The following is a 22,596-nucleotide window of genomic DNA, read 5'->3' on the forward strand; positions in this document are numbered from 1 at the left end:
TGAAGTTTCTCAACCGGTTATTTTTGATTCAACAGATGCACACAGGTGTACAGATGATTTTAAAAGTTGTCAAATCGCTGTTGTTTGTGATACCTCCACAGACCAATCCATTAACTGCAGATGTCGCGCAGGATATTTCTTCAAAGACTGGAAATGCCATGGTACAACATTATTTACCACACGTTTCTTTTATATCCTTTTTTGCTTCAGGCGTTCATTCAGATATGAAGATGTACACATTCTAGCCACAAATTCCTACAATGAAGAAAGGAAAGGTTTGAATTCAGGAACAAAGTCTGAAGCTCCTAACCACATTTCCAGGCAGCAATCCATTTCTGTGGTTTCTTTAGTTCAAAGAAAATACTTTTTAAAAAAAAGCTTATCTAAGGGGAAGAGTTCCTTATTTTTCACATCTCTCAATATTGTAGAAGTTATTTTCCTTTTTCGATATCAAAATAAAATAATTAATGACAATAATTAATTGACTAATTAGTTAACTTTAATTGATTCAGGTTATGTTACATACATTAAACAAATGTTTTACACTTGACCTGAGAATGGGTTTGGTAGAAATAATATGTACAGTTACCTGGCTGCCTGGTTTTGCGGTTTGCGCGCAGAACTGTCGTTCGGAATTATTGATGGTCCCGGGCTCAAACCCTGCCTGCTCCCATCCCCCATTGTCCTGCGGAGGTTTGGACTAGGAAGTAAATTATCTTCAACTCTGAAGGAACATCCGAAACATGGAAAACATTTTACAAACAAACATCTAAGGGGACAAAACCCAACATTAAGCCATATCTAAGAATGAAGGATTATTTTCCATGTTGATATCAAACAAAATAATTATTTACTATTAATTTATTCACTTATTAGTTAATGTTTTAAATTGATTGTTTTGTTAGGTACAATCAATAAATGTGTCAAGTTTCCACTTGATCTTTGAGAGGGTGTGGGAGAAATAACATTTTCGAAATTTTTACCAGACAGAAACACTGAAGCCAGAATTAACTGTTTGGTTTACACAAATCTTTTTTTTGCATCAAAAAGTACATGTATGATGTAGTTTAAGGTGCTTAGAATAATCTAGTTGTGATAGTTTTTTCTGAGTTAAAAGAACAAATGTCATGAATGGACATTGAAAACTTTTAACAATTTGTTTTATTTGATGCATAATGAAAAGATGTAAAAGGTTCCCCTTTCAGACCTTGCAATCTGTAGGGCAGATGATGTTAAGGTCATCTTTTTCTTTCATCAATGGTTAATGAGCAGGGTGTCATGTGGACAGCACAACGATCAACCGCCTTTACTTTCTTCAGCTAAAGTCTGGTACCCATTAGAGTTGGGTGGACTTAGGGGTGCCTAAAAATCCTGAAGTTCAAAATCCAAGCCTTTGCTGAGATTTGAGCCCAATACTTCAGGTTCAGAAGCCAAGTGCTTAAGCACTTAGCCACTCCATCAGCGGTGCATTCATAGGAGAATACATTTTTGGTTTGGCTTCCTGGTTGTGTTGTTTCTGCTTGGATTTGTCGTCACAATCACCTTGCTACAAAACTGTTATCATTATTTTTCAAGATTCTATCACAAAGGAGAAGACGGACTGTTGTCTAAATGGTCCTAGGTTTGAACCCTGTCAGCTGATCTTCTCCACCCTGTCAGCTGATCTTCTCCACCCTGTCAGCTGATCTTCTCCACCCTGTCAGCTGATCTTCTCCACGCTGTCAGCTGATCTTCTCCACCGTCGTGTGGCATACTAATAATTAATTGACTAATTAGTTAACTTTAATTGATTCAGGTTATGTTACATACATTAAACAAATGTTTTACACTTGACCTGAGAATGGGTTTGGGAGAAATAATATGTACAGTTACCTGGCTGCCTGGTTTTGCGGTTTGCGCGCAGAACTGTCGTTCGGAATTAGATGTAATAATCTTTAAATATGATTGAACATCCAAAACATCTAAAAAATAAAAATGTAACTTTATCTGCATATTAAATAATTGTGTAGGATATTAATTTTTTTTTAAATATTGGAATGAATTAATTTTAAAGGAAATTTTTTCCCCAGCATGCACCAGCACTTGCCCAACAGATCACTATTTAGTTTCATCTTGTAACAGCCAATCAGATGCCTTGTGTAAACGTAAGTCATTTCTTGTTTAGAGATTCATGACTGGTCTACTCATTTGGTAATCTGTGTTGATGGAATGTTACACCCCTTTCAGTAGCTCATAATATTGTAGATTAACCCCCCTTTTAGGTATATTGTATATAGTAGGACGACTTATGCCCACTTGTAGGGGAGACTATTCTGTGAGCCAAGATGGCTGATTAGTCTTGGCCATCAGCTTCATCTTCACTTTGATACTCCCTGTTTGCTGTGGCAAGTCCCAAAAATTTAAATGTCCCTAGAAAGGGTGCATGGTCAGTATTTGTTTACATTATGAATGTGTTATTTCATTTCAAGTATCTATCTTAACAATCTGGTTAGATCAACTAGGTTGAATTTCCTGCTTAATAAACTACTTTGACAGTCTTATATTTAAATTAGTTTCCTATCCCATAGGTCAAGAAGAGAGTTTCTTTATGAACCAGAGTTATCTCATGTTTGTTTTAGTGTGATGTGCTACATAAAAAATTATACTCTAAAGTGTCATAAAAAAAAATTGGTTGGGTTTGATTCTTCAAAACAAATTCAGTTGTTTTATGGAAATGACATTTGCCTTGTGATTGATTTCCCTATAACTTGAACATAACTCACAAATAACTCACAAATAAACTATTTATAAATGTTTCAAATTGTTTTTTTCTATAAGTTTTCTATAAGTTTTTAATTACAAAATAATACTTTTTTTCTTGTAAAGTGTAGATTTGATAATATTCAAATCCATTTTTCGGTGGCAAAATCTCAAAAGACATCACAAATAAGCTAAAAAAGATAAGGAATTTTTCTATCTCTGTAGACTTTGCCATTACGTGATGAATGGGAAAGATTCACATACTCGACACCAGTCCTTGGGTTGCTATATTATATAGCATCACTTACCAAAAATACATGGGAACATAGTTTGGCTGGTGATCAGAGGCCTAGCTAAGAATTTTCCTTCGTTTGAGGGTCCCTGTATTTTGCATAATATTTAATTTTTAATGTAAAAAACACTCATTTTGGGGCCCCTCCTCAAGTTGGGACCTGGGGGGGCTTTTGAAATTCTCCCCCCTCCTCCCCCACCCTAGCTACGCCACTGCTGGTGACATTGGAAGTCTTTGACACCATCAACTGTAAAAATACTAGAATGACAAAAGATAGAGAGTTTAGAAATGGCTTTTAGTTTCTTTCTCTTTCCTGAAAATCTAAATAGAGAGGACTATAGCCCTATAAGTGGAACAGAAGAGAAACTGAGGAGCCAGTTGTAAATGTGCATTTTTTTTTAGTAGTTTCATTTTCATAAAAAAAATTTGGGTTAACAGATTCAAAGAATTTCTTGTGCTTGTTCATTCTGCAAACTTTTTCAGTTTTGAATTGCTTCTGTGATCTATTCTTATGGACCTCTAGCACACAAATGTGTAAATCAATGGATTTAGAATTACTACAAGACTAAAAGTAACCCACAAGCACATCATATACCATCTAGGCACTAATACAAAGAAAAGATTTTCCCTAATTAAGATGGCTGGCAATGCTTTTATTAGATGTATTAAAAGATGATCCCAGAAATAATGGTATTGTAAAAACAATTTAATAGAAACAAGGGACATAAATGGTACAATTTTACAAATATTCCAACTTGTAGCATTAGTCAGTTAATAGATAATCATTTATTGTTTTATTTTAAAATTGTCCTTGTCTTTAACCAACTTGGAAAAATAAAACAAAAAAATCATATTTGTAATAAAATAAATGAATTGAATATTTTGTAGGATGTACAGCTTGTGGACCTACTCAGTATGAGGCAGCACCTTGTACAACGCAGAGAGACACCATTTGTGTAGGTCAGTGTCAAATATATTGATAATAAAATAAAATCTTACTCAGATATATTTGTGTAGGTCAGTGTCAAATTTATTGATACTGAAATATAAATCTTACTCTGATATAATATAGCTCTTACTGAGATATTGATTTGACTATTTTGTATTCAATATAGAAACTCTAAAGTATCTAGTATGTATTTTTCTTATTTGTAGAGTATACAAAAGTTTTTTATAGGCTTTTAGCATCATGATTATCTTGTCTTTGTCATTCGGCTCATATATTTCACTTCAAGCTCACAACGGGTTGATACCTTTTAAAACGATTAACCTTTACCAATGTAGAATTCTTAATGTATATACAATATTGTTTAGTCATTTTTTCTTTTATTTAAAAAAAAAAGAGACTTTGTAACTTTATGCTTTTTGTGTTCTTAAATTTTTTAGAAGATCATTAGCCAATATTCCCAGAAGGATTGCAAAGAAATAAAGAAAATTCATTTAAAAAAAGAAATCAATACAAACTTTTGAGAACATGCTCCTCTTCAACTTTGATAATTGATTTTTAAAAAAAGATATTGAAAACATCTCAATTAATCCAAAATGTTGAAGTGATCTAAAGTTATGGCCCTTGTGAAAATCCTTTTAAAACAAAATTCTCTTTAAATGTCTTTTTTTTTTTTTAATTTGAAAATCTCTTGTGGCCAAATTTAATTAAGTTTCAATCAATAAAGAGACATGATGCAATTTCAAACACTTTTTTTTTTAGATGTATCATTTCCTGTTGGGATTCTGCCAATGAACAAGTCCTATTTACCAGATGGTAAGTGAAATAGATTGCTTGAATTGGTATGTACTTTTAAATCCTGCTTTAGTTTAACACTAGGGGGCATGGTGGCTGAGTGGTAAATTGCTTGGATTCTGAACTGCAGGTCCCGGGTTTGAATCCTGGTAAAGACTGGGATTTTTATTTTTGGGATCTTTGGGCACCTTTGAGTCTAATGGTTACTGGACATTAGTTGGGGAAAAGTAAAGGCGGTTGACCACAAGGTCTGAAAGGGGAACTTACTTTACTAGCCTTCCAAGAGAGAGTGAGGGATATGTACTAGCAGCCATCTGGAGGACAAGAAAGAGTGGGGGATATGTAGTATTAGCAGGGCCGGCTTAAGCATAAGGTAACAAGGAAGTCGCATAGGGCCTCCTCTGGGGAGGCGCTGTGGCTGAGCAGTAAAGTGCTTGGCTTCCAAATTGGGGGTCCCAGGTTCGAATCCTGATGAAGACTGGAATTTCTAATTCATTTAGCTCTAATGGGTACCTGACATTAGTTGGAGAAAAATAAAGGCAGTTAGTCATTGTGCTGACCACATGACACCCTTGTTAACCATAGGCCACATAAACAGATTACCTTTGCATCATCTGCCCTATAGTCCAGTCCACAAGCTCTGAAAGGGGAACTATAGTTTAACACTGGCTGTATTCCCAGTCAACTATTGACTTGTAAGCCATAACTAATGTACAGATCTCTATATTTGAAAATTCATTTTAAACTTTTTCTTTTTTGTTGTCTTGAGATGGTATCCACATTGCGGTGAGCCATTCTGCCAACATCTTTATGGAGAGACTCATTAACATGGAAGCCCTGGAGACTCCCATGTACATCACCAACAATCAGCAAAGCCTGGACTTTGTCTGGCCTCGACTGTCCGGGCTAGACATTGATGTCAGCATATCTGGGGTCTTCCTGGTTCCTGATTACCACGATGTGGATGTTGCAGAGGATGACACAGCTTTATTTCAAAAACTTAACGAGCCAAGCCAGAAAATGAAAGACAATTATCATACAGTTCAACACAATTACTGCAGGTAGAGATACCATTTTAGTTTTGATTCATTAGTTCTCTAAACCTATGCAATTCTCTAAACCTATTCAATTCTCTAAACCTATAAAACTCTCTTGACCTATTCAATTCTTTAAACCTATTCAATCCTCTAAACCTATTTAGTGCTATAAACCTATTAAACTCTCTAAACTTATTCAATTCTTTAAACCTATTCAATTCTCTAAACCTATTATATACTCTTATTCTATTCAATTATCTAAACCTATTAAGTGCTCTTATTCTATTCAATTCTCGAAACCTATTTAGTGCTCTAATTGTATTCAATTCTCTAAACCTATTAAGTGCTCAAAACCTATTCATTTCTTTAAACCTATTATGTACTGTAAACTTTTGCTTTAAACCTATTAAGGGATCTTAACCTACTAATTGTTCTAACCTTATTAAGGCTTTCTGAAAATGTATTTATTATCTGCAGCACCCCTAAAAGAAAACTTCATTTTGTTTTGATTTTGAATCAGAATTTTTGGAAATGGGAGAGAAGTCTTTTCAATTTTTTTTTCTTATAGTCACAGTTCCCAGATTCTTAGGTAACTGCAAAACTCTTTGAGACATGTAGAAAATATTGCTGAGGGATGCCAAAGGCCCATGCTTGAAAATGCATCCTCTGTTTGGGTCCTCAACAGACTGAACCATATTCCTCAAATACAAAACCTAATAAATTACTTAGAAAGATACAAAGATTAAGGCACATTTCTTGTTCCATATTCCAAGACACACAATATATAGAATTCAAAAGTAGGCAGCACAAGTGATTACATAGGCCCTACAAGTGATCTGCCAACCAATTTACCTCTGTCTCTTGCCATTCTTTGTCTCTCTCACACAAGACCTATCCATGTTTCATCTTATCTTATAAAATGACAGACCTTCCCTTAATTTACTTCCTTCAAAAATGATTTCAACAATTTCTCTTCATTCAGTCTCCATGTGTTGGTCATTAAGTAGCCTTTCCTATTCTTTCATTATAGCCTGTCAAATCAACTTCTATTAGTATCCACATCTGTTTGGTAGGAAGAAAAATTCAATCACAAATGCAGTTCATCAATTTGGCAAGTCAAGAAAATGGTGAATCATGCTGGCACATTTCTCTAGTGCTGGTGTCCATCAATAGAGACAATAATGACTAAATTGCATTGACAATGGACAAGAAACTTCTAGAATTACTAGAGCATCTTGTTGAGCCAACAGGAAATGAGTAATTTGCAATTTTCATATATGGTGGGAAAACTATAAATAGCTGGCTTTTTGGTGTATCTGGTGTACAGAACAGGAAGTGTTGATAAGCTATGCTTTTTATAAAGCATGTGAAAAATATATGCTCTTGAGAATCACATTTTCTAAGCTGTTCTTTTTACAGCACAAAATGATGTCAATGTGAAGGAAGCAGTAGGCTTTCACTCTTTGACTTGAAACTTAGTTCAAAAGTAATGGGCAACTATCTGGTGTTGAGAAAGTAAACTTGATATGAAGTCAACTTCCACACATTGAGATGTTGCTCTGTTCTTTTTTTAGAAGTTGGCAGCAGAGGGGTTCAATTAAGCATCCTTGACATTGTATAGTTTATAATCAGAATCTACAGTATACAACTACAATCTCTATTGTAAGCAGTGGAAATGCATGATGGTTATAATAATTATACATGTGTATGATAATTATTGTAAACTAGTTACATGAATAAAGTAAAATTTAAAGAATAAATAAAAAAAACAAAGCTTATATAGAGGAAAGAAGTGCACATTTACAGGAAATATAGATATATATATCAATACTGTAAGGGTTTTTTTTTCTTTGTATATAGCAAATAAAATTAATTAATTAGCACCATTTAATGTATTAAATTGTTAATTTTTTGAATGATTAATGATTTGTTAGGCACAGTGAATAATTGTGCAAAGTTTCAGCTTGATTGAGAATGGGAAGAATAAGAGATACCTACACGACAGAAATACAGGCAGGGGGAGTGAGTTGATATAAGCTTTGTAAACCAAAAAAATATCTTTCAACAGTGTGATATGTAAGCAAATTTTTTTTTAGCAATGATTCAGTTGTAATTATTTCAGCTCTTCAGACGTTATGAGTCTGGCCTTTATTCTGGCCATTCTGCCAAGGGCAAATAAATCTAATAATGTTTCAGTTATTTCTAGTCCTGTTGTTGTTTCCCCTGTTTCCCCCCCCCCCCCCCCTTCCATCATGCTCCAGTTTCTCCAGCTGAATGTATCAACTTTGACATTTGCCTTTATCAGATTTGTCATCTCTGTGTCGCCTCATCTGACACCCTAGAAATATGTTGTCATTTGATTTGGCCTGGTTAACACTAGGTTGATAAGCAGGACCATATTGAATCTCTTTCTTTAGAACACAAACACAAAGGCTGGAAGTAGGCAGGGGAAACAGCAGCTGTGCTTGAGTTGAAACAAAAAAAAAAGGAAATTGTCAGGTCTATTTGCACAACCACATGTGGTCACTTAATGTGGTCAGCAAAGTCAACACAATGAAAACTGATAAGAGAAAGACTAATGGCGCTAAAATTAGAATTGGTTGGAGGATTGCAAAAAGAAATTAGCAAAGTTAAAAAAAAAAGATATTTAATTTAAAAAATCAAAGCTTATATTGAGTGAGGAGAGAGCACCATTCTTTCGCTGCCATATCAATCAATATTGCAAGTTTTATCTCCCCTTTTCTACATAAAACAAAATTAATGAATTACCACCAATTGATTAACTTATTGGTTAATTATTTTATCGATTCATGTATTGTCATCCACAATGTTATCATTGCACAAATTTCTAACTTGATCCAAAAATGGAAATGGAAGAAAAAAATAGAAAAAGAATACACCTAGACAGACACCCAGACAGACAGAGTTAATATAAACTTTCTTAAAAGACAAGAGCCTAAGCCAAGGCACATAAAAGTCTTTACTAAATCCGTCTAACAACAGATCTACTTGGAAATTTATTTTGCAATGCTATGACAATAGTCACTGCGAGTTCAGGCAACATTAACACACATACTACCAGTGGAGCTAAGATCAAAAAGGTTTACTTTATTCAATAATTTAATTGCCTAGGGAACAAAGGAGTTGGGTATATGTTTTGGTAGCTTCTTTGTGATGGTAAGAGGTTAAATTAGTGTCTCAAAGGGGATTTTTTCATGTTTAGAATTGTTCCTGCCCACTGCACACTCATTAAGGCTTACATCATCAAAAGAAAATTGATTTGCCTAAAGCTAAAACTGCAGAGTTTTGATTATTCATTACAAAATCACCCAGATTAATGTGTCTTACAATAATGCTAGATGGTTGCCCTGTCATGCCATATCATCTTGATGTTCCCGGGTTCATGCACTGCCTTCCCTATAATCATGCATGAGTTTTGGACTAGGAAGTAAATTAACTTTAACTCTGAACATCCCAAACATGTAAAACATTTTTAATAATCCTTAAAGTATTTATTAAAAAACAAAAGAAGAAGAAACAAAATCTTTCCTGTCTTGTTTCATTCAGATAACATTTGAATCCAACTTTTGTACTCAAATTGCATACATCTCCATCTTAATTAGTTGCCAGGTTTGGAGAGCCCAATTAATGGAATTTTTTTTTTAAGAAATGTGCTGGTGTTATCATTGGAGCTCTCTGGAGAAAGCCATACATGAGATGATTTTGAATTTTCTTTTTAGTGTCTTAGAATGCTGCACAGTATAGATATTTCTCAATAATTGTTCAATGAAAAGTTTGTCTCAATGATCTGATCTTCATCAAAAGTTCTGCGTAACAAAGCAATGTTTTCTATATTGTTTGAATGTGTTTGTTTTTCTCTTTGTAATATTTTTTATTTTAGCAGCTGGTAAATATGTACTTAACTATGTTGACTTGCAACATGTTATTTTTTTTTATATTTTTATTCATGTTTTTCAGCATCATAAAAGAGAAATAATATTTTTGAAATATTTTTTACTCCAAAGGAAACAACTTTAATAAATCTTTTCCATTTTATTTGGACTCAAATCATCTCATTTTGAACACACAATCTAATCTTTTCAGACACCCAGTACCTGATTACTATTCCCTTCAGTTAGAGATTATAGCCAACAGGACATCCTCTGCTCAACTTGTCCGCTGCAACTCTAAGGATGAGTCAGTGCCAAGGTGTCCACAAAATTATAAAGATGGCGACCGCTACTTGAAGTGGAACATCAACACACCATGTGTCCACATGAATGTAAGTGGATGAACTGATAGTATAGATTGATTCGTGACAGTTATTACAGACAGAGACTCGACTGTGGCCTTTTCAATATGAATTATCATCTGTATTTTGAATAACGGTTTGGACTTAGTCTGTTTTTACTTGTTACATGTGTAGGTCTTGCTACTTGCTAGTTAAGTGCATTGAATACACCCGTACCAGAAACTCAGACGTCTCCAGAGTAATCTGTCGAGGTCAGACAAAGAGGGCAAGGCCTATCACAGTGGCGAAAGGAATCTGTGAGACACTTACTTAGTATTATTAGTTTGTATAGAGACGCACCATAGTTGACAGAATTTGAATGTAACTTTTAGTGATGTCATGACTTAGTTGGATTAGAGATTATTTATGTAAATAACGTCAGTTGGTGTTAGGACTTCATAGGGGTAACGTGATATTATAGACAGAGACTCAACCTTGGCCTTTTAAATATTAAACATCATCTGTATTTGAATAACAGTTTTGACTTGGGTCAATTTCACTGTGATAGGCCCTGTCCTTGTTGTTGTCATTAAATAAATATAATACATATAATATATCTATATATATAATACATCTTTAACAATGAGATTGCCAAATAAATGTACTTTTTTTTCCTAATGATTTCCCATTTTATCTTTTGTCTACCTTCCATTTAACAAAACCTAACCAGATTAGTAGAACAAATTATACCCAGATCAATGTAAAACACATACAATAGTAATGACAATGTCTTTGATTCTGAGGATTAACAGTGTCTTTGATTCCAAAGATTATGGATGAGTGTAGTCTTTCACATAACTATGCAAACTCAGTTATAATCTGAATATTTTTCCACATCTGATGCAGATGCTTATTCAAGAGGTACTACATGTGCTATCTTGGCAGTTGCTCTTATGCTAATTTTCTGTTGTCTCATCTTTCAGGCTCAGAGACTTGACACATTGAAAGATGGTCCCAACAGCATTGTTTGCACTGAGGAGACGGACATTCTGAGAAAAGTCTTTCAAGCAGCCCTCCCCACCACGGAGGAGTACATGTTTCCTTCTAGAGATTGTGACCTGTCCAGACAGGAATGTGAGAAATGTTTATCTCGACCTGTGTGTCCAGCCACAAGCAACAGAACTGAGGATGGTAAATGAATCTTTATGATATATTTGTTGTGAATCATTTTTGTCAGGATTTAAAATATAAGATGTTTACATTATATTTCTTTGCACTAAAAAAAAATTAAAGAATTAAAAATTCTCTCAATAAATGATTGACTACGCTGGCAAAGAATATTTTAAAATATTTTTTTTGTTTCATTATAAACTATCAAGTTGATAAAAAGAAACTTTTCGCAAATTTTATTCTCTCTAGAGTGTATGTATTATTCATTAGGAAATCCAAATCTTATGAAAGGCTCAATCAGGTCAAAACCAAGGATGAGATATTTACAACACCTGTGATAACATTGTTTAGACACTATAATGGTACATGGTACATACACAAGTACTAAAGCTCACAAACCAACACACACTCTCTCTATTCCTATATATTCAATCATTTCTATAAAACAATGATATTTGTTACAGTTTTAAAACTAGTGTTAAAAGTTTTTTTTTTAGGTGCATGAAGATGTTTTTGATTTTTCTGTTTTTTTCCCAGCATTCCTACAAGACAATTTGTGCTGTGGACTCAAGTGCTACCTGCAGAACCACTGTAAGAAATATTACAGCTTCTCCTGTCCTCAACCTACAGTTGAATGTGCTAAAGGTAAAAGAATCCATGTTTTCTTGTGTCAGCATATGAAAACTTTTTAATCTGTTGTTTCCCTTTAAGTGATGGAAAAGAAGAGAAGTAGTGTAGTAGAGATGCAGCCCATTAAGGGGAGAGAATGTACAGGAAACTAATGGATTTCAGAAAGTCTTGAGTCATTTTAAAATTCTTCTGCATTAAAGATAGCAACAAATGTTTTTTCTACCTTTTCAGTTCCCTAATTGCAATCCAAATATTTGCTCCATACTTAAAATTTCTAATTATAGCCAGTTTTTATTTTACTGCTGAACTAAAAAACAAAATACTAACTACAAGTATTCCTCACCTGCATTGTACTGCACTGCCATACAGGATTCTAGCTGAACTCTGCTAGTGAGATGATATTGTTAGCATAAAAATTGGGTGGGGGGTTGGCAGCAGGCAGGGTATGAGCCGAGGATCACCTAGAAGTCCGAATGACAGTCCAGCCCTCATACAGCATGACCAGGGATATAATATAAATTTCTCACAACTGTGTTTAGGCAAGAATCACACCACACCCCCCTTTTCCAAAACAAAAAATTTGCCATCTTGCAGAACCAATCCTGTAGAACTTGAGTATGCAGTGTGAGCAAAAATTTAGATGGTAGGGAGAGCGAGATGTGACCCACAGGTCGTAGTTTGGGCATCTACGAATTGCAGCTTGGTCATGCAGTATGCGCATTGGACTGTCATTCAGTTATCTCAATGGTGTTGGGTTCCAACTCTGCCTGCTGTCATCCTGCGAAAGGTTTGGACTAGGATGTAAAAAAGTAAAGTTTCCCTTTCAGACCATGCAGTGTTTAGGGCAGACGATGTAAAAGTCATCCGTTTCTGTGACCCATGGTTAACAAGGGTGTTATGTGGCCAAAATAACAACCAGCCACCTTTAATTTTCCCCAACTAATGTCAGGTACCCATGAGAGCTGGAGGAACTCATAAGTACCCTAAATATCCCGAAATTAAAAATCTCACCTGGGACCCTCTGGTTTGGAAGCCAAACACTTTACCTCTCAGCCACTGTGCCTCTGGACTAGGATGTAGATTATCTATAATTCAGAAGGAGCAACAGTTTTAGTTTTAAGCATTCAATTATGAAAAGTTGGAACACTTTGCTGTATGGCAGCAGTGTCTTGAACAGTGGAGTAGTTGCATGCATTTAGACCACCTTACATTTTATTTTTATCAACAAATCTGTTCCAGGTGATGTGAATATTTTCTCACTCTTCCCGCACTTTGACTCCATTGAGCGTCAGTTTGCTTGCCATCTAAAGTATCAGCCCCCAACCAATCTCTACAGCCTTAGCTACACCATTCGAGCTCCGTCCATTAACTTCAACACCACACCTCAGCATTTCACAGTCAGCGCCACATCTAAAGAAGACCATGGAAGAAGGCTTTCTAGGTACTTATTTACTCATATGTCAATGCCAAACCAGGGGTCATGGTTTTCAATCTTTAATCTGGAGAAACTGATATTATCATGCTGTATCTGAGATCTTTTCTTTGTCCTCACTGCTTTAACTCTTTCTCTCCATAATTATTTTTCCACGTTTTGAAGTTCTTCATTTTGCTCATTACTATTTCACTACCCTGTTATGATTAGGCTTCTATAGCTTTGTTGTTTGGTACCAGAAAATGTTTTATTTGGTATAGAATTAAAGGAAAATGCATGCTCTTTTTATATAATTAAACTTCAAGTTTATACAATTAAACTTTAATTTAATTTAATGAGGTCAAAATCAATGATGGTAACGTCGATTAGGAGAGAAAGAGTTAATGAGTACCAGATTTTTCATTTTGTTTAATTTATTGCTTTTGTGTGTTCTGTTGGCTAAACAAACAATCTTGTCTAACAGAACATTTAAATTTTAATAGCCAATACAATTATAAAACTATATTACATAAATGACCCCCTGACAAATCTCTGTTGTATTGCACATAACAAGATTAGTTTTTAATTGTCTTTCAACCAACAACTTATTCTTTGGCAGTTTCAGGATTTCATTTCTGCTAAGATACATATATCCTTTGTGGTGTTTGTGTTTTTTATGTTGTATTGTGGATGGCATTTGATAGAATCTTGGGTGTAAGATCTAACGATTTCTAGGTTTATTTGTTGTTATTTTTTTGATCCATTTGGTTGGGGGTAGAGTGATGTCCCTTGAGAGATTGTTATTGTTGTCAGAGGCCTGAGTTGTGAGACTAACATTGGAAGGACAGTATAAGGCAGTTTTCATAGTTTGTTGTATATTTAATTTTTCAACATTTCATGGCAGTATTTACAGTTTCAGTTTAATCTGATTTCTTTATTAAATATATATTTTGTTCTTAATCTATCCCTGTGGTGTTTCTTGGAATTGTTCAAAGACAAATGTTTTTGTGTCCATGTGAAAGCCATAGGTCAGGAGTTCACCACATCCTTACAGTGTCTGATATTCACATTGTTTTTGTTTTAGTTTATACGTTTTGGGCATTACTTAAGAAATGAAAAATATTGCATCTTAGACCAGACCTCCTGCAGGTCAGCAGGAAATGAAGACTAGCAGAAGTCAAACTTGGGACAATTTGTTACTTTAATTAATTTAGATAAAGCAGCTTTTACACTAAAGTAATCCTTGAGTCTATTAGAGTCTTTCTTTTCATAGTTACTCATTTATTTCAATATATCAATTTACTTATTCATCTTTCATACAGCCATTCTTAAGGCTTTTAGTTTTGTAAGCCACATCAAAAGCTTGTGGTTTGAATCAATATTTATGTCATTTTAATTTTGTGTTTTCTTTTTTAAATTTCAGCTTTGACTTCATCAACGCTCTTCATGACACCAGATTCAAGGTCCAGGATGATCTGATCTTAATTGGAGATCACCCTGAACTGAGAAACTACATAGACAGTCTGATGAAGCCTTTCATTGTCAGAGAAATTAAAAGTCCCAAGGAGCTGATGAAGAAGAGAACCTTCACCAGCAGCTCTCTTCCCAAACAAGCATTCATCCAGTTTGAGAAGCCCTTCCTGTACAGTTCACTCTCCTGGCACAAGGACGGATGCAACAAAAACATGTCAAAGGTCAATAGGTCATAAGTAACACATAGGTCAAGAGTAAACTATTTTGTATTGCTTTTCCTTGACCAGCAAACTCCAGCCCTGAGTTCCAACTGTAACATGTTATGTTTCATTAAAGGGTTATGGTTTTAACTTGGTGACAAAGACATGACCAATTGAAAAATATCACTAGATTTTAAAGTGTAGCGAAAGTAAACACAGAATACTTTTGGTGGCTTTAGTGAGAGACAGGTTTTAGTTCTCTAAAGGTTTATGGACATATGTATTTAGCTGACTGACTCACGACTGTTCTCTTCATTACATATTTACATATCATTCAAAATTGTTCATCATCATGTTTAGTAAATTAATAAATGAAAAAGAATTTCAGTTGTAACAACACCAGTTGTTTTTTTTTTTTATAGCTTTTTAAAAAAAAAGATAGAACAATGAGTGAAAACATTAATCTGTTTGTCTGAAATTTGTTGTTTACCTTTTTGTATGTACCTTATCACAGTCATCATTTATAGTTGTTAACTCTTTCTCTCCTAACTGATGATACCAGCGTTGATTCCACCAGAATGTGGTAAATAATTACGGAGAGAAAGAGTTAAGTTGATGATTTGTTAATGCAACAAATAGTAATTTGTTGGTTTATCAATCACTATCCAGACATACAACTATGTCTTTTCATCTGGTCTCAGGTTTACCCCAATCAGACAATTTACAAAGAAGAGGATTATGTACCAATCATGGCAAGGAAGACTTCATTGGAAGGAACAAGCAGCCCTCGACATGCTGGCTATAGTTATCAGATGTACCATAGGGACAAGGCTCCATACATCAAGTTTTATGTGGAGAGTAAGTTCTTGATTGATCTATATTCAGAAGCATTCTAGATCAAGACGTAAAATAGCTTTATTTGAACTAGATTTGTATGATGCTGTATCAGTCAACTTCATTACATTCATGGGTTGTAGCATAGAACTTTAAATGTTTTGAGATATTTTGAGTTGAAGACTGCATCACAAACGAAGAGATTAGAGACAGGTATATTACAACAATTGGGCCCCATGATGTTGACCACTGTTAAAAAATTCCAACTAAAACTATATGGCCATATTATAAGGTCTACAGAGATCGCAAAGACCTTCCTTCAGGCAATAGTACCAGTAAAATGTGCAGCATTAGAAGATATGGCAGTAGCTGTTTAGTTCTTTCTCTAATATGAGCTTTGTTTTTGTTTGAAAACAATTTTTATATTTTGCTAGTTTGTGTGTCAGGTTTAATTTAAATTGTGTGTGTGTGTTGGCATGTATTAAAAACTGTATTTTCTATCCAGAGGGGAAGTCTGTGCTACAATATTTGCAAGGATCCATTGTGAAAGGAAAACTCAATCCAAACAGTTTGTATGGAAAAGTTTCTTGGCATCATGAATCAGCAACATGGAAGCTGACTTTCTCAGGTACATACTTAATGTTATTGGGCGATTTTCACACATGGCAGAAAAAAACTATAAATAGTAATCTTTTTGGTGTATCTGATGTACAAACTAAAGGAAGTGTATTTGATCTTTGTTTGTCAGCACCTCAGAATCCAATGTTCTAAGCTCTTTCCTTTATAGCACTAAAGGCACATTCTTCGTTTCATATGCTGAAACTAATTTGTAAGACATTATTTCAAAAAAGAAGATGATTACGTCCTACGCTTGTTCCTAAGTCAATCTATTCATGCATGTTAAAAAGATGTACAAAGGGGCTATACATGCAATGAGTCGTTGTGCTGGTTATCTTTATTTTTCTTGTAACATTTCTAATTTTTGACTTCTGCTTTGTTTTTTTTTTCTTTAATCCTAAATGTCTTTTTGAAAACATTATTTTATTTCAATATCTTTTTTTTCTTTTCATCTGTTTGAAAGGTTTACAAGAAAACTGCCCCACAGTAATAAGTCTGAAAATTTTCACTCAATTGATGACCGGCTGTGCAGGTTACTTTGACATTTTAATCAACTGTCCGGAGGAGTTTTCTGTTGAGTTTACCTTCGTCACTAACAAGAGTGACCTTCCGGACATATTTGTGGTGCAGGTCAATGATTCCGTCACAACCCACAATCTGGTTTTGTCCTCTATGTATACTCCTGTTCATGTGGATGAGGTCGTGCCAGAAAATGCAGAAACCTCGCAAGAGGTGAAGTCTGCTGATAATTTCCTGCAGAACTATACCTTTTGGCTGCCTCTGTTTTTCATTGTTGTTATTAGCCTGCTTCTATTGCTGGCTGTCTGTATAGCCTACAACTGCATCAATAAAAACGTGGCCACCTTCAAGAGCCCAAACACCTCTGGAACCGAAGGGGAAACACAAACCCTAAATAACCACGGTGAGAAGTCGGCTAACTCTGTCCTAGCGTCCAAGGTCAAACCAGGGAAGGATTGCATCATCAAGGTGTTTATTTTTCTGTATGTCATCTATTGCGCAGTGTTCTCCTTTACCTTGACCTTCTGTCTGGTCTACTACATCCAGTCGTCCACTTGGTCCAACTTCTCCACACCTGGATACCTCGGAAAACAGCTGCTTAACCAGGTGAATAAATCTTTGGCTGAGATTCAGGCATTTGAAGATCAGGAAAGATTAAAACTGTTTGATACTTACCAGAAGAGAAGAAAATCTTGCATTCATCACCTTGAAAACGAAAACAAAAGACTTCTGCATGATTATGAGTCTGCCACAAAAAAGCAGCTTGAGGCCATGTTTATGGACAATGGCACAGTGTATTCACTTTCCAATGCTATCCTGCAACAGAACGTGTCGGCCTACTTGGGCCAGATAAATGAATTCATCACCAACTGCAACAAGACCATTCATGCCATTGTGGACAGATTCCAGGCCAACTATTTCCTTTTCCTCCGTAACGTGGCCCTCAACGACTGGCTTCAGGTGCCTCGGCAGATTTTTCTATATCAGGATGGTGAAGACATTAACAGAAAATATCTATCGTCCACCCAGGTCAAGCAGTTTGCTACTTGGTTGGGTATTGACAAAGCTGATGAGCTGCTTGCTGTGGGAGAAAATGTTTTTGGACGGTAATTAACATATTTTTTTTAAAATATAATTTATACTACTTTTTTATTTCTTTAATTTTTTGCTTAAGGCTATTTTGTTTAATGTTTAAAAAAAATATCTCTATTAGTTTATGCAATCATTTCCTGTGATACCTTTTTTTTTTTACAAATGCATCCTAAAAAAAACAGTTGTACTGCTCATATAGGCAACATTTTTAGTCTTTCACAACCATTTCAAAATATGTCTATTCATAGTAATTGCAGTTGCAGCCAAAAGAACTGGCTCAAAGAATTACTTTTTTTTTAATAGAAAACTTTTGACAACTTAGCTACAGAATTAGCTGTTCAGTTTTTAAGAGGACAAAAAGCAAATGTTTCTAGGTGTTTTTTTTTTTAAACTGAAAAATAATGAAATTTTAAACTGAATATTAAATTATTAAAGCTTAAACTCAAGATTAACTGGTTAAAGTTTACGAGCACAAAATTAAATGATGTAAGTTTAAACACCGGATTAAATGATTTAAGTTTAAACTCAAGAAACTTTAAGATATCCCTTTCATACAATGTTGAGAACATTCTTTTTTTTTGCATCTCCTTTCAAAAATGTAATTTGTTATGTATGCAATATTTAAAATTAAAACCAATAAAAGGCCAATAGGACCCAGCACCTTTACACCTTTACATTTGTGTCTCAATGAAATGTTACTAGATAGTCTGTATTTCTTATGTCTTCCTCAGATTATCCAGTATTCAGAAACCTCAAGTACCAGTTTTAAATATTGAATTCCCTCCAATTTCCCCACACCTGCTGACCATTGAACCCAAATTTGATTACGATTCTCATTCCTACATCTACACAGTTTTGGATCCATCCCCAGCAGAGGAGCAATTAGAAAACAATTCCACAAACTTGAGAATGAAACGGGAGGCTGATGAGTTCAACCTCAGCGGCAATCTGAAGGTCAACCCAGACAACGAGGATTTTTCTTCAAGCGAATCTAAGTCAAACAAGGCTGTACTCTCAAGACGCAAGTCTCATAAAAACTATGAGGGATATTACAGCGAGCGTACACCAAAATCTGTCGTCCCAGAGTATGGAAGGAGAAAGTCAGATGAACATTCTCATGGCAAACTTGAAACCACTGTTGTCGGCATACAATCTAAGGATGAGTCATTAATAAAAAATAGTGAAGCTCTAAAAGAGAGTGATTCAGATGATTCTAAAAATGAATCAGAAAATAGCAGCGAGGAGGACTCAACTAATTTTTATATTCTGATTGGAATATTTGTTACCCTTGACCTGGTTCTGCTTGCTTATCGTGTCTCCTGGCTTAGTGACCAACTATATGCCACCCGAAATGGATATGTTGATAGAATACCTACTGATGACACCTGTAAGCATGTCCTAGAAATTCAAACTGCATACCACCTGCCAGCTTTTGAGAACCCTCTGGATGAATCCTCGGGCTTCTATGTAGACACTAAAGAGCAGCTGTACACAGAGAAAGAGCCAGAGATGACCTTTCTCCAGGACTTTCCCAAGTCCAAAGAAAACGACATTCTCCAGAAAATCTGGAACAAGAAGAAGAATAAAACCGATGAGGTTGAGTTGAAAATGCAACGCTGTTTGTTGGTACGGTGGTACCATGATGTGAAGAAGTTTTTTCAGAGATCTTTTATGTCTCCACTGGTTTGGCAGGTAGGTTCTTTAACTAATGGATTCTAATAAAACAAGGAAAATATAAATCTTTTATAAAAAAGCAAAGCTTATCTAAAGGGGAAGAACTTTATTCTTAAAACTATATCTACCAATAATGTACAATTTATTTCCCTTATATTAAACAAAACAATTTATTACCAATAATTAATTGGCTAATTGAGTATTTTTGTTTTTATTGATTCATGGTTTGTTAGGTACAATAAATAATTGTTTAAAGTATCCACTTGATTGGAGAAAGCATGAGGGAGAAATAGCATTAACAATTATTGTAGGGAACTAAACCCAACAAATTTAGCCATATCTGTGAATACTGGAAGTATAAAATTCCCTTATTGCTGTTAACAAAGTATTGAATTACCAGTAATTAATTGTTTAATTTGTTACTTTTGTTGCCTATGCCAATAAATAATTGTGCAAAGTTTCAGTTTGATCTGAGAATGGGTTTTGGAGAAATAATTAACGTGGACACACTTTTTACCAGAAAGACAGAAGTGAATTTATATAAGCTTTATAATAAACACATATACCGGCTTATTGATATTTCAAATACCCAGATATTTCAACTTTATAATTTTGGTATTAATGTTTTCTCATAATAAAAAGAATTGTCTAGTGCTACCATTATTTTTGTAAACTATTACATTTATGTATCACTCCTTGCTTCAGCACTACTACTAATAGAAAGGAAGATATTCAAATAGTCAGACTAAAAATTTGACCTATATCTAGTGTTCTACTTCTCTATAAGTTCTCCTTTATTTTATATATTTCCCCATGTCTCATGTAACTGTATAAAAATTTGCAAAGTTTTTTTCTTTACACTGAAAAACAAAGTATTGTTCATTCTAATTTTTAAGAATTCTCTATAATTCAATCACAGATTGTGAAGGGGAGACTACTTCAGAATAATCATAGTGGACCATTTTTAGAAAAAACAAAATATCAATTTAATGCTCCCTTGGTGATTGGGTACAGGCGGTGCCATTATCATATCAATCTTCAAGCTATTTCTTTGAAAACCCTGACTTATATTTGAAATCAAATGCTCTACAGTCTTAGATTCATTAGCTCACCGTTGCTTATATTAAATTCTTTGCCAAAAGACTGATTGAAGATCAAAGCAAGCTTTATAATGTTTTGTTATATTCAAAGACTTCCTTTATACGGTATTAAACATTTAGATACATTCTGTTCTTCTATTTGCAGGGCTCTATCACATTTCTGGCTGTCATATTTCTTTGTATATTCATTTACTGCATGAACTTTTGGCTGACAGAAGATCATTTTCGAAGTTTAGTTGGTGGTCAGTTTGCGGCAGCTGATGTCCACTGGCACCTGGAAACTAGCTCCCGTTATCTCCATGGACTGGCCGCTCACTTGACAGATGAACTGAAACAGATAAAAGAAATGTGTGACCTGGAGATTGCCACATTGACTGACATGTTTTTTGCGACAGTCAATATGCAGGTACATCCATAAATCTAGGCTTTGTAATTAAAGTGTCAGTTTTAAATTTTACAGTATATTTCAATCAACCAAGCTTTTACATTTCTAATGTTATAAGAAAGATCAAATTGAAAATTTTTTTTAAACTGATGCAGGCTGTTGCCGGATGTCACAATAAAAACATTTTAAAAATACTTTTATTTAAAATAAAAATACGAAGTGTAGATGTATTAGAGATATTTTTACCAATTGTTTTTGTTTAGAGCTATTTCATAGTTCAACCTTTCTCACTACGCTGAGATCCTATCACTTATCTGGACTAGTTGGGTTAATGAGAAGGGGGAGGAAAGGGAGATCTGGATGAATGTTTACCCCTGACCTCTCTGCTAGCAAGGCACCATGAAAATAGAAAATTGTATAGTTATGTACTGTTTGATTGAAACTTACTTTAAAATGGCAACCTACAAAGGTTACTAATTCAACTGATACCACCTCTTCAGTCAAGTACAATTTCTTTCCCTTGCTTGAGATACCAAACAAAATAGTTAATTAACTAATTGGTTAATTTTTTAAATTGATTCTTGTGTTGTCAGGTAAATGCAGAAAAAACAAAGGGAGGTAACATTCAAATAATGAAATCCAATTACTCAAAGGCAGTGATGTAATATTATTATATTTTTGTAGGTGAAATACTTATTTTTACCAATGTTAGAAATCTGGCCTCTACAATATCAGATTGTGGCCGAAAATGTGAAATTTTATTAATGCCAGAAACAAAAGGATCAGAATTTGAGTTGGTATTGAGATAACAGCTAACACCACACAAATTACAGGTCATGATAATAATAATAACAATTCCTCCTTTCTTATTGAATATACACACATACATCACTTAAATATATATATTTAAATATTTGTATTAAATTTTATTTTCAGTCTTCCATGTTTACAAAGACACTTGTTCAGTTGTGTCAGGAAGCAAAGAAAGAAGATTGTGAAGAACTGAATGTTGTTCAATTTCCTGGTGGAAGAATTGTGGGATGTAACTTCCTCCCAATACAAGCTCAGACATTTCATGGTACTGGTTCACATTTTGATAATGTCATGTTCTATTCTGTAGAATTCTCAACTTCTGTGCAAGTGGAATTTTGTTCTAATACAATAAAAATGTTTCAATAGAAAAGAAAAAACTAAGATTAAAGTATTTAAAGGAAGTCACATAGCAAAGTTAAATTTTCTAAATATTTCTGCTTGAAATGTTTTAGGAATTATGCTTCTTTAAGGGAGATAATATAAAATAATTTAGGATGTACAAATGTTGTTTGGATTATCTAACTTAACAGAATTTGTGTGTGTGTGTGTGTGTGAATCTTGTTGAAACCATATATATGTAACAAACTTTGTCAAATTCTGTATATATCATCAAGCTTTGATTAGTGTAACACTGTAA

At 34.4% G+C, this 22,596-nt stretch overlaps 1 protein-coding gene across 1 annotated transcript in view; it reads left to right on the top strand.

Annotated features, from left to right (window-relative positions):
* Positions 1-22,596, top strand: part of LOC106060275 (uncharacterized) — a 295,644-nt gene that overhangs the window by 268,603 nt on the left and 4,445 nt on the right. Inside the window, exons 9-24 of the mRNA XM_056012021.1 lie at positions 36-161; positions 2,070-2,144; positions 3,920-3,991; positions 4,740-4,793; positions 5,542-5,833; positions 9,914-10,091; positions 11,024-11,231; positions 11,748-11,855; positions 13,080-13,281; positions 14,675-14,958; positions 15,537-15,782; positions 16,264-16,386; positions 16,840-18,001; positions 18,719-19,679; positions 20,907-21,167; positions 22,083-22,224. Of these exons, the coding sequence (XP_055867996.1) occupies positions 36-161; positions 2,070-2,144; positions 3,920-3,991; positions 4,740-4,793; positions 5,542-5,833; positions 9,914-10,091; positions 11,024-11,231; positions 11,748-11,855; positions 13,080-13,281; positions 14,675-14,958; positions 15,537-15,782; positions 16,264-16,386; positions 16,840-18,001; positions 18,719-19,679; positions 20,907-21,167; positions 22,083-22,224 (4,494 nt within the window). The remainder of the gene's footprint in view (positions 1-35; positions 162-2,069; positions 2,145-3,919; positions 3,992-4,739; positions 4,794-5,541; positions 5,834-9,913; positions 10,092-11,023; positions 11,232-11,747; positions 11,856-13,079; positions 13,282-14,674; positions 14,959-15,536; positions 15,783-16,263; positions 16,387-16,839; positions 18,002-18,718; positions 19,680-20,906; positions 21,168-22,082; positions 22,225-22,596) is intronic.

This window comes from Biomphalaria glabrata, chromosome 15, assembly GCF_947242115.1.
Source record: "Biomphalaria glabrata chromosome 15, xgBioGlab47.1, whole genome shotgun sequence".
Lineage (NCBI taxonomy): Eukaryota > Metazoa > Mollusca > Gastropoda > Planorbidae > Biomphalaria > Biomphalaria glabrata.